The following is a 13,348-nucleotide window of genomic DNA, read 5'->3' on the forward strand; positions in this document are numbered from 1 at the left end:
GTTTCTCTGAAGAAATGTTTTCAATAGCTCTCATTTCGATGTGTATTATTTCATGTATTTTTAAAAATCATAGAGCTTAAATTAACATCATATAGTCATTTATATTTAAGGATACTCGATACTAAATGTAATCGTAAGTATTTTATGTGTAAGACACACGTGGCAAATAAAAACGATTCTCGATATTAGCGAATTTCCATAGCAGCACACAGTCACGGAGCTATTTTTATACAAGCCAAAGTCTGTGGAATGCTAAACCTTAGGATTTAGAGTGATCTTCATGGTCCTATGCTCAATAGAAGCTACTGTTCCAAGCCTCCAAAATACAAAGTATTTTAGAGTAGTCATAAAGACAATTATTTTATAGTGATAGCTTTCCAAATGATTTCTCATGTCCTAGATGCTGGTTCCTTCTGTAGATGTAGAGTTATTTAGTCATTTCCTCATGTATATATATACATCCTTTGGGGATAATCTGTAGTTCAGTCGGCCCCCTGAGCACACTCTTCATCGCCCTCCTTCAGGTCCCTAAACGTAGCTATTTGGTCTCTCCCCATCTAACCAAGATGCTTCTGGTGCAGCCCAGACTGAAGGGTGAGCAATGGACTAAGGGACCTCAGGGGAGAAGGGGAGCAGTTTCCTTCCAGAGTCTTGAGTCTTCCTAAGCTTTCCGATGTTTAGTGGTTCACGTCAGAATTCTACTGAAGGTTAGGCAGTTGTTATGGGGATTGCCACAGTTGAAATCAAACGGCTCTTGGAACCAAGAACTCAGGAATTCAGGAACTTTTCAGTGTTAATTTGGAGTCATGGACTACCACAACATCTATCGTTCTACCAGGGTTTTCTTTCAGTAACTACTTAATGGGAGTGTTTATCTCAGCCCTGCATTTCCCAGAGCTATTAATCAGACCCATCTCTATATCCACTGTGAGTGAGACAGGCATAGTTCAGGCCTTCGGGCTTGCCAGGAGGGCAGTAAGCCACTTGTTTTTCTTGGCAGATATCTTTGTCTGCATGTGGTTCCATCTCTTCTTTCCTCAGACCACAAGATTCAGATTCCTTGGAGCCTAGAGGACCCTCAGAATTTCCTTCACCTTGGCTACACTCTGTAGCAAGTACCATATAGTTTAACCCTTCTTGGTTCTTGGTTTCCATTAAAGCAACTGACGTAACGTCACCTGAATTCAAACAGATCACACTGCCATCTTCATCTGTGAAAAAAAAAAAATGTAAAAGTTATGCTAGTATCTATTTGACTTCTGTATCTGTAATATACAGACTGTACAGGAATTGTAACAATGCCAACCTTACGCATGGGCTCAGCAAGCATTTATGAGGGCCACCAAGAGAATACAAAAATAAGCAAGACATGCTCCTTGTCCTTGAAGCTATCGTAGTCTTGTAGAGGAGCAGAAACATTACTATAGATGACAAGGTGTGCTGTATGTAATAAAGGAATATGTAAAAGGTGGTGAGAGCTCAGAGATGATAACTCTACCAAACTGAACAGGTCACCGCCTTGGTGATAGGAATTAAGTGCCCTTATGTTGGCTTTTTTGTCTGAAGTGCTTACGTTTCCATCCCGCTGGCTATAATACCCCCCTTTAAATTAAAGATTAAGTAATTTAGTCATTTATTAAGATAATATTTATCAGATGCCTACCACGTGCCAGGCTGTGTTCTAGGTATCGATGAAGCAAGAATGGACAAAACAAAGTTGTCCCTCTTTGGGGTTTACATTCTGATGGGAGGAGACAGACAATAAACTAACAGACAGCTAAGCCTATGTCAGGGGGTGATGAGCACTATGAAGGAAAATTTGGCAGAAAAACGGAACGAGGGGCGCCTGGGTGGCGCAGTCGGTTAAGCGTCCGACTTCAGCCAGGTCACGATCTCGCGGTCCGTGAGTTCGAGTCCCGCGTCAGGCTCTGGGCTGATGGCTCGGAGCCTGGAGCCTGTTTCCGATTCTGTGTCTCCCTCTCTCTCTGCCCCTCCCCCGTTCATGCTCTGTCTCTCTCTGTCCCAAAAATAAATAAACGTTGAAAAAAAAATTTAAAAAAAAACCAAAAAACAAACAAAAAAAAAACGGAACGAGAAAATAATGGTTGGGGTGGAGGGGGCTGCTATTTTAGATGAAATGTCAGCGAAGTCCTCTCTAGCAAGGTAAAATTCAAGTAGAAACCTGAATTAAGTGAGAGAATTAGACACGTGGATATCTGAGGGAGAACATTCAAGGAAAGGAGAACACCAAGTATGGACTGGTGTGGCTGGTCCCCCTCAACTATCTCCCTGGGATAAGGTGCGTTAATACTAATTAGCAAATACATACACCAGCATGCTTATGACCTCATAGGGCTGACAGGGAATGGGTAGGCCTGACAAGTTTTGATGACAGAGTTGAGGGAGAAGGAAAATAACATGAAAGATAATAGTGATTATTATTGTTGTTGTTAACATAGAGCACGTACTACATACCAGGCACTGTTCTAAACTATATACATATAGGGGTGCCTGGGTGGCTCAGTCGGTTAAGCATCCGACTTCAGCTCGGGTCACGATCTCATGGTCTGTGAGTTCGAGCCCCGCATCGGGCTCTGGGCTGATGGCTCAGAGCCTGGAGCCTGCTTCCGATTCTGTGTCTCCCTCTCTCTCTGACCCTCCCCCGTTCATGCTCTGTCTCTGTCTCAAAAATAAATAAACGTTAAAAAAAATTTTTTAATAAAAAATAAATAAATAAAATAAATAAACTATATACATATATTTACTCATTCTTCTATTAAATAAATGCTAGTATTATCCCCATTTAACAGTTAAGGAAACTGAGGCACAGAGGGGCTAAATAATTTGCCCAAGGTCACACAGCTGTAATTTGAATCCAGATTGTGTCCCCATATTCACCCTCCCCAGTGGGAGGGCAGAGCTGCTGTTCTCTGTGAGGAGGAATCAGGTGGGTGGGCATGTGCCCTGTAGGAGTCCTTGAAAGACACTCTGGACATGTGTGTGTGGGGTCAGGGCGGCAGCAGAAAAATGGGCAGCCAGAGGGTAATCGGCCTTCTTCACAATTATGCTCATATTATTTTGTCTTCTTTACTTACAGACTGACCTTTTTACAGAGAAAAGTACAAGAACTCTTGCTGAAACCTAACAGCAGAGCTTCTGAAACATTTCACAAGATTCTAGGTAATCAAAAGGGACAAATACACAATCTAAACATAAATATATAAATGTGTATTATGGGGATGGTTTTTGATCAGTGCTTTTCAACTTCTGAGTGTCAGTACCTAAAAGAAAAATTTATGATCAGAAATATTACTGTTCTTGGGGATGCCTGGGTGTCTCAGTTGGTTAAGCATCTGACTTCAGCTCAGGTCACGATTCCATGGTCCATGAGTTCAAGCCCCACATAGGGCTCTGTGCTGACACTCAGAGCCTGGAGCCTGCTTCTGATTCTGTGTCTCCCTCTCTCTCTGACCCCTCCCCTGACTCATTCTCTCTCTCTCTCTCTCTCTCTCAAAAATAACCATTAAATTTTTTTTAAAAAGGAATATTACTGTTCTTTCAGAACATATCATACAAATCAGAAACATTTCAGGCCACAGATGATGCTCCTTCCTTTGTCCTTATCATCCTTCCAGCAAAAGAGCATCCAAATGTGTGTCGCTAAGGAAGGTGACACCTGCATTTAGCCCTGATATACACCCAGGCTGGGTTTATTTGGAATGAATTTAAGTGGAAATATGAGGACAAGAAACAACTTCAAAGGACTAAGGGAGGTACCATTATACCTACTTTTTGCCAATGGAATTTAATGGATCTGCATATTTATCAAGTTCCAAACCTGACCTACGAAGCTTATTTTATTATAAGAGCTTGTGAACTCTGTCCCTGCTCTGTCTTACTAGGTGCATGTTTCTTTTGCAGAACTTCCCACTGGGCTGAAGGACACAATGGCTGAGCTACAGGCTCACAGACTCCTTGCCATCATTTCATGTTCCTCTTCATCCTTCAAACATCATCATAGCATATTGCAAACCACATGGATAGTCACGTAGTGTTATAAAATATCTCTCCCATAGAAATAACTTTATCAGATGCCAAGGTTCGTTAATGCCTAAGTGCTGAGTATCTATGGAAACATCCTGCTGTTATGATTATGGTCAATATGTACTAAGAGCCATTGAGAAACTCGTAAGAATAATTTCCTACATATGATAATAGCAATCAAAAATATCAAAAAGTGATAGGAAGAGATAATAGATTTAACTCTAAATAGTCCAGTGACCCAGATTGAGGAAAGTAGGATGTTCCTGAAGGGCTTAAAGAAATTAGACTAGGGGCACCTGGGTGGCTCAGTTGGTTAAGCATCTGACTTCAGCTCAGGTCATGATCTCGCAGTTCGTGGGTTCAAGCCCCATGTCGGGCTCTGTGCTGACAGCTCAGAGCCTGGAGCCTGCTTCAGATTCTGTGTCTCCCTCTCTCTCTGCTCCTCCCCTGCTGGTACTCTGTCTCTCTTTCTCTCCCAAAAATAAGTAAACAAAAAAAATAAATAAAAAATAAATTAAGCTAAAGGAAAGTTTAGAAAATTTCAAAACTAAACCTACAATATAGGTCTAACTGCTCATGTTATCAGATGCTTCATTTTCTTAAGTTTAATTCATTAAATAGCATACTGGGAAACTTTCTACCGATACATGATTTAAATTTTTTTTTGCCTCTTGTTATTTCAAAAACAATTTTTATACGAGGCAAATGAACTCTTCTTACAAATTCTGGCACCGTGTGTCAAAGAAAAATCATTAGCTAACTACTCCACTGGTTTATAGTACTTAGAGCAATATTTAGTAACTTGACCCTGGCAAGCTTTCAGCAATTAGTACATCTTATTGCATAAAGAACTTATGAAAGATGGTGGGGAGGAGGGTGTTTTGTTTGTTTATTTTTGTTGAAAATGAAATAGAAAGCCCGCAGTTCAGACCTTAAAGCAGAGATCCTGAACAAAGATAGCATGTGCTCAGCAAGTCTTTCTTTAAGAGGGAAATATTAAAATAAAGACTTCCAAGCAAGACAGGGTATTTACAGACGAGACATATGCCGGCTGACTGGCTATGTTTAGAACAGCAGAGGAGCATTTAGATTTGTTTCCTGTAGAACTCTCTGGGACTGATGAGGTGATGTTTACAAAAATGTTTGGATGAAGTCACTGGGATATTTTTACTAGATGCCCAGATACGTTACTAATCTTCTCTCCCTATCCCCTCTCTACCCCATTAGGTCAGTAGGACCATAGGATAGGCATGGTATTATTGCTCCTTGTAAGCCCACCCCCCCTTTTTTTTTCCAAAAAAGTCTTTCCAATGACTTTCTTATCTTCTTATGTATCTCCAGTAATAACAGTCAAGACAGACGACATCTTCCTGCTTTGCTAAATATGCCCAGCAGTCTGCAGGGCAGTAAACTATTATTAAACACATTCTCTCTTATTAAAAAGGTAATTAAGTTTAGGCTTCCCTTGAAGGCACTGTTTTGTGATTTCTATCCTTTGCAAATATGCAAACTCTGCCTGGCAGTCTATTTCTTCTCTCTGCCCCTTTTGCTCAGTCGTATCTCCACAACCAAAAACTTGAGTGATTCCCATATCTCTTTCCATTCCTTATCTTCTGGATTTACATTCATTGTAAACAACGGAACAAGAATTTCTCTTCTACTAAAATTGAATTTCTGTCCTGGCACAGAATTGCTTGTTTCTGGCTAAATTATCAAAGTTTGGTTATATTCCCTGTTAAACTCTTCCTGCTTCATTATTGTGCATGTTTGTCTGCTTCTCTGTTTCTTGAACATTCTTTAAAATTTTAATTCAGTCTGCCAACCATGTGGCATCTAAATAACCAGGATAACCTGGTGTATCTTTTCTAGCAAGCCACAAGTCATAAGTTCTTTCACTACACCTAGCTGCCCAGCACACTATTAATAACAAATTGGGGAAAGTGTGTGGGTATGTTCCTCACCATAGCCATGTCTCTGTGAAGGCTGAGAGCAAAGGTTCTGGAACAGAAGCCATACACCAGCCCCACCTCAGCAGTATGACCGTTGGCAGGTTGCTAAACCTCAGTCTTCTCATCTATAAAATGGTGATATAATAATATCCATGTCATAGGGCTGTTGTGAGGATTTAACGAGTTAACCCACATAGCACAGTGAATGACACATAAAAAGTACTAAAATAAGATTAGCTAATATGACAATTAAAAGCCATTCCCAAAAAAAGTTTTGTTCTACGTATTTAATGTGAGCATTGGTACTTATCTCGGCCTCACAGATGAGCTACATAATGCAACATAGTAAAAAGGTCTTAAGTGTTCATAGAGACTTCTGGTAGAGGCTAAGGTAAAGCTCAGATCTCGGGCCCTCCTAAACCCATCATGGCAGCCTCTATGATTTTTATAGACTGTCTGCACACGTTAGAAGGAAAGGATTCCATAAGTAAAGAGTGAGATTTAAAATACAAGTCAACTGTAAAATCCTTACAGCCCTCTGGAACTCTTTACTTCTGCAGCATTTGACCACTCCCTCCTCCATGAGCCTCTCTCTTTTGGATTTGACAATACTCTCTTATGACCTTCCTGTCCCCTTCTGGCTTCTCTCGGTCCACCATCTTTCTTTGTCCGTCGCTAATATGTTTATTGGCTGTTCGTAGGTCCCATCCACCGTTCACCCCTCTTCTTATTTTATACACCCTCGTTGAATGACCTCATCTATACCCTTGACTTCAACTACCTGTATTTACAGGACAGACCTTTCAGCTGAATACTAGGCTTCTTCACTTATCCCATAACCAACTCCAACCAAACACGTGCAAAGCTATTCTTCCTGCTATGCCCCCCATCTTTGGAAACAGCACTACTCTTTATGTACTTTCACAAATCACTGGGACTCACCATTGTCTCCTCTCTCTGTCACTCAATTAGATGCCAAGTATTACAACATCTACCTCTGGCCTTCATTTCTTCCTCTCTACACCTATTATCATTCATTAATTCAGCTTCCATTAATTTCCAATTTTTTACCTGGTCATTTATGTACAACCACTATCCCTCCAATTTCATCACTTGCCATTCCCCACCCCCCCCCGTGATAAACTACATGCAGTTTTGTGAACACCCCCATTCACTGTTATCCCATGCCTTTCTACATATTGTTCCTTCCACCCTGAAATATTATTTTTCTGACCTCCCTGCAAAACTCAGCTTGGAAATAACCTCTTCCCAGTGGCTTTTATTGACTCTCTGACACACAGTATGGATTTGGCATCCTTCCTCTGGAGGCCCACAGAACATGGATTCCCTCTCAATGGCAATAGAGAATGCCTCCTGGATTTCTGAAAAAGATATAGCATAAAGTCATCCGCTCCCTGAATCCTTACACATCATCTCACTTATAAGAAAAAAAAAAAGTATAAAAACTGACCAGAGAATCTATATCCCACTCATTTCTCTAGATTACATAACTTTTATCTCTAAATCCAGCCAATACATATATAAATATATATAAATGAACATTTCGGTCAATGGTTGTATATGCCTATAAAATATCTAAAAGCATATAACCAAACTGCTAACTATGGCTAGCATCAGAGAGTAAGAATGGGGAGGAAGTAGGAGCTTTTTAGTCTGTTTAGATCGTGTTATATGCTTTTCAGCAATAAACAAAAATCACTTTCATAACAAAGATCCTTAAAATGTAGACACAGTTATAAAATAATATAGCAAGAGGAGTTACTATGAGCAATTGCTGGAGAAGTTCAAAGGAAAACTGGAAAGGACTCAGGAGTCATTTTGACGATTGATGTAAAATAACATAGAAACTATTTTTTAAGCCCTTAAAAAGATAATAGTTGTGCTTAATTTTGGAAAGTCTACTAAAAGGATATTCACAAACAAATTCAAATCTGAGTCTTATCAGTTAAGTGCTGTTTGCAGAAGTAAGAGCAGTCATCTAGTTGTGAGGGTACCAAAAGTAAGAACGAGGCCGGGCAAGAGCAGGTTCAAATGGCGTCAGCAAAACACTAGGGATAGAGACATCATCCTATGACAAGGAGAGCCAATGAAAGCAGCACTCCTATTAAACTTTATATACAAAGTTAAAGAAACTGACTCTAAAGTTTCTCAAGGGAAAGAAATATTCTTGCCTCCTTTTTTTTTCCTTAAAGCAAACCCACTGGAATACATTAAATGTAGGTGCTTAACACTATGCCTTGCAACAAGTCAGTAAGTATCTGTTGAAATAATTTTTCAAAATTCTTGCCAAATTGCATTTAGAAAAATACGTTAAGTAAACACTTAGAAAATGAGAAGGACTTGATAGTGTCTAGAATGGGTTACAATCTGTTTTTTCTTATCCTGTGTGATCGTCACCCAGGCACGTGTCTGTACAGAAACCCCCAAAAGGCTGGGGCTGCTGCAGCAGTTGTAACCCCTCAGGGCTCGGTCACTGGAGGTGAGAAGACAGGTGCAGCCCATGTGAGACCATGAAGAAGGCTCAGCTGACAACGGTTACGACGCCCGCTCAAGACAAGCACAGCCCTTTCCAGTCTGTCGCTTGGCTATTCATGTTAAAGAAGCCAAACCACCAGTTTTATTTCCATGCATGTCATGGATCCTAATTTACCCCAAATATGTATTCAGAAATACAGCATGCAAGACAAGTAGATGTTCACCCTGTGCTGCTTATTCTTCCCTGCTATTTATTAGTCAAGTGCATCACTCCACAGAGGTCTCACGCCCGACTCCACGTCGGTCTTCAGCCTCTTGTAATCAGTTACCACAAACACTAAGAGGCCTGATTGCTGAGAGATTTCTGACTCATGGTCCATCTTGCCAGCTTTATTTTTAAGCAAAAATGTCTGCATTCACAAAGGGCCCTGTGAACATTTAATAGCTGGAAGGAGTTCTAGAGCAGCTGGAGAGGATCATTTGACAATTCCGTTTTCTGCAGCCACGTACACAAAGGTATGATAAATCTGATTTTGAAAATGAATTAAGTGACTGCTGCATTTTAATTCCATTTTGTGCTTTTCACTGAACTAAAAAAGGTTAGTCTGTCTATCCCAGTTGAATGGTTCCAAAGGATCATTGCCTTATTTACAAAGTTCCTAAAATTGTGGTATCAGACTAGACCTTCACAAGGCGTGAGCCACTACAATAATCCTAGCAAAATTCCTAAGCCAACGATTAGACATACACACAGCAACACGAATGGCTCTTAAAAACATAGTGTTCGGGGCGCCTGGGTGGCGCAGTCGGTTGAGCGTCCGACTTCAGCCAGGTCACGATCTCGCGGTCCGTGAGTTCGAGCCCCGCGTCAGGCTCTGGGCTGATGGCTTGGAGCCTGCTTCCGATTCTGTGTCTCCCTCTCTCTCTGCCCCTCCCCCATTCATGCTCTGTCTCTCTCTGTCTCAAAAATAAAATAAAACGTTAAAAAAAAATTAAAAAAAAACAACAACATAGTGTTCAACGAAGAAGAAGAGAAGCTTTACAAACACAATAGTATCTGTGCGTACAAAACAGTACGCATTTTGTAGCAAAACATACAAATGAAAAGATGCACGTTAAAGACACTAGAATGGTTGCCTGGCAAGAGGAGGGAGAAACTAGAACAGGAGAAGAGGGAGATAAAAGGACTAAACAAACAAACAGGAGTGAAGCCCTGCATACACCAATGATCATGATGAACCATCAACTAACAGTCTATAATTAACTCAGCTCTGTACTTGAGGGTGAAACAGGTATGAGGGGTGGAGGGGAAGGAAAATAGATCTCATGAGAATATAGTCTAACATGTTCATTCTCCTCCTTACTATCTGAGACTGTAAAGTCCAGGGGCCATGTCACTATTCTTTACTATTTTTTTTAATTTAGTGCCCAATTCAAAATAATTTCCAGGGCCATGCAGGTGTCTCAGCCAGTTGAGTATCTGATTCTTTATTTTGGCTCAGGTTTCGGTTGCAGGGTCATGGGATTGAGCCCTGACTCTGGCTCTGTGCTGACCATGGAGCCTACTTAAGGTTCTCTCTCTCTCTCTTTTTCTCTCTCTCTCCCTCTGCCCTTCCCCCGCACATGCATGCGTGTGTGTGCATTGCCACGCTCTAAAAAAAAATTTTTAAATAAAGAAATCATAATAATCTCCAAAGAGGAGTACAATGAATACATAGTACCAGTATATTCTTCTTCTTCCTCACCATAAAATGTCTTCCATGTATACATATACCCCCATTTTAACCTGTTCAGTTCAGACTAGAGAGAAAACCAGAAAATTCTGCAAAAGAATCAAACTTACATTCAAAGCCCTCATTTATGACTCCACTGGGGTCTGTTTCTTCTCTGCGTTGAGAAATACTATTTAAGGAAACATTTTTGAATAACTGAAGCTGATCTTGTATTTTGTGGAAAGTAGGTCTTTGGTCAGGTTCTTGAGCCCAGCATTGGGTCAACAGATTCCACCTGGATACACAGGTAAAGGCACAAAAATAAGTGGTGATTGGAGATCATTAGGCAACCAGTACTGATAACCCAGGTAAGGTCATTTCAGAAGGCAACAAATTTCAGTTATTGCCAGTTTTCCATAATTAGTATAAATAAGCCAGAACAAAATCTTTGGTTTCCACTTAATAGTGTCTTCCAATATTACTACCTTTGTTAGATAACACCTTTCTTTCAAAAAGCCATTACTTTGAACAGTCATTAACCCAAATAAATAAATAAAATAGATTGTTGGAAAATGATTGCTTAACACGTAAGGGCACTAACAGCTATAGAAATTACTGAAGAATATGAAGACTTTACATTCATACATTGATATCTAGAACAAAATCTAAGATTACTCTAAACCACATAGATCTTTAGCGGCAGAACCCGAGGTAGAAACCACATTCAGTTCGAATGCTTTTAACTCCTCATTATACTGTCAAGTTAAGTAAGAGACTCAGTTTCCTCAGACATTAGTAGCTGGTTTATTAAACATTATTTTTTCCTTAACGGTTGTCTAAGAAATATCTGTGTAACACTCTTAACTGTGTTCATTCATTCAGCAAAGACTTGGAAACATTATATACTGGCAGTATATAAAGAGCTAGGGATGTGGTTGTCCTCATAGAAATACATATAGTAAATGTAAGAAGGTGACAAAAATTTATCTCCAACTCATATGAGCTGGAAAAAAAAATGTAGCTCTTTTATATTGTCTGCTACTAATTAGGTCTTTCTTAGAGCCCTCACCTAGAAGGAAAAAAGTTAACCTCGTTAAATACAATGGTATTTAAGACCTGGTGCAACTCAATATTTTAAACAATCTTTTTAGGTAATGCTCAGTCTTTTCTGGATAATAACTCAACCTCTAATTTTAGTCTATTCCTACTCCCTCTGTCCTCTTCTAAAAGATGGTGGTAGGATATATGTTGGGTGAAAGTCTTACGTGACTTATGATGGCACAGTGAAAAATTCTTTGGACTGCACTGTGCCCTCCAGATCGTTGCTGGTCTCAGAATAGAATGATCAGGAATTCAGTAAGGAGTGACTGGTCTGGCCCATTCTGCAGGCATCAGCTGCTATCTGCAGTCTCCAATTTCTTTACCTTTGTATCCTTCAGCTCCCCCCTCCCCCCACCCCACCCTCCCACTCCCCCACCCTCCCACCCCCACCCCGTGAACTGGTCTTCCCTTTCCTCTCTCTAACCATAACCATCTCTGAGACTGCCTCATGCCCTGTATATGCTGACAAGGCCCAGGGAATCCCTACCTGTTTCTGTTGTGTGACTAAAGGATGCTCCTTGCCCTAATGTCTAGCTTTCAACAAAATGTCCACGCTGAATGGGAAACAAAGGAAGATGGGAAGTGCAACTTGACCTTCTCTGTCTGGACATGCCCTTCTACCTTACTCATGATGCTGGGTCTCCATGTCAATGGGACGAGGCTGGGTGGGGAGTCCCCAGCTCAATGATCAACTTGCCATCCTCCCAAATTGGGAGAGGTGGGCAGTTTTCCACCTTTAGTCTAACTGAAGCTTACACAGAAGGTTTTTCAGGACCTAGATATCCAACATCTTCACCCTCCAACCTCTATCTATCAAGGTCTCTTCTTCCTACGCTTCCTTAGGGCTTCGAAGAAATGGGCTTCTACTACTCCCTCTTTTTAATTAGATTATCCTTATATAGAATTATAGGTTCTAGTCATTCAAACCTGGCATTTAGCATACTAACAAGAAGCTAAAGGATTCTAGATAACCACTCCTTCCTCCAAACCTGGCTTTCAAGTCTACTGATTTACTAAAAAGGTCAAGTACCTGCTTTTTTTTTTTTTTTCTTACTCTCTGGAGCTAGAAGGCATATTGGGGACAGGGAGAGAAAAACTGGTAAAGAAATGTAAGATGGAAAGTATTTAAAAACATTAGTACTACTATATCAACAGATTACTATACAATTACAAATTACAAGTTCTAAAAAAAGTACTAAAGAAAACAAATATGAGATCTAATAGAGATGGAACATTTTTAGTAAGTTGCTGTCAGAAGGACACTCTGAAAAGGTGACATTTAAGCCAAAGAACTTCGTAGGAAAATAAGATGCTAGTCACGGGAATAGGGTGGGGATGGGAGTCAGGGAACACATTAGAAGAGGGAAAAACATGTGTAAATTCCTAAATTAGGAAAGAACGTGGCTCATTTTAGAATCTGAAAGAAAGCCAGCTTGGCCGAAGAGCAGTCATTGGAGGGGGAGAGTGTTAAGAGAGGAGATCGGAAGAGGAAAGAGAAATCATGCAGGTCTCACAGGCCAGACTAGGAGTTGGATTTTATGGCACTACAATGGGAAGCTGTTGAAGGTTTTTAAGAAGGCATGATCTTAAATTCTTAAAGAAGTTACTCCAGCTGATATATGAGGAGAGTGAATGGTAGAGGGGAAAGTTAGAAGAAAAGAAGTTATTAAAGAAGACAAAGTGAGAGATCATGAAGGTATGGACTAAGGTAATGGCAATGGTAGTAGAGTAAGGATGTCTCCAATCACTAGACGACAATGACCAAGAAATCATTACAGGTACTGTACTCAAAGTAGCTAGTGTCTATGTTAGAAATTATAATGGAATCTCCATTCCCTTATAGTATGGTGCAAAGTCCACTTCTGTCTCATTTCTTGACAAGCACTTCAGGTCAGAGTTAGTACTCAAAATCAGAGTATTATGGGGAAATCTAATATTGGTCGATTTTCCAGTATTCATCTGACAACTTCACATATATTACAAGGAATTTACATTCTGGATATAGAATGTGAAACTTGACTCTATTTCTTAAAAATGAGAATCACA

At 40.2% G+C, this 13,348-nt stretch overlaps 1 protein-coding gene across 2 annotated transcripts in view; it reads right to left on the reverse strand.

The window, feature by feature from the left end:
- Positions 1–258: 258 nt before the first annotated feature.
- The window catches only part of ROS1 (ROS proto-oncogene 1, receptor tyrosine kinase), a 117,261-nt gene continuing 104,171 nt past the window's right edge, over positions 259–13,348 (reverse strand). For both annotated transcript variants that reach the window (XM_047859395.1, XM_047859396.1), the window contains exons 43-44: positions 10,333–10,496; positions 259–1,211 (exon numbers count right to left, since the gene is read on the reverse strand). In XM_047859395.1, coding sequence (XP_047715351.1) covers positions 901–1,211; positions 10,333–10,496 — 475 coding nt within the window. In that variant the 3' untranslated portion in view covers positions 259–900. The remainder of the gene's footprint in view (positions 1,212–10,332; positions 10,497–13,348) is intronic.

This window comes from Prionailurus viverrinus, chromosome B2 (genome assembly GCF_022837055.1).
Source record: "Prionailurus viverrinus isolate Anna chromosome B2, UM_Priviv_1.0, whole genome shotgun sequence".
Taxonomy (NCBI): Eukaryota; Metazoa; Chordata; class Mammalia; order Carnivora; family Felidae; genus Prionailurus; species Prionailurus viverrinus.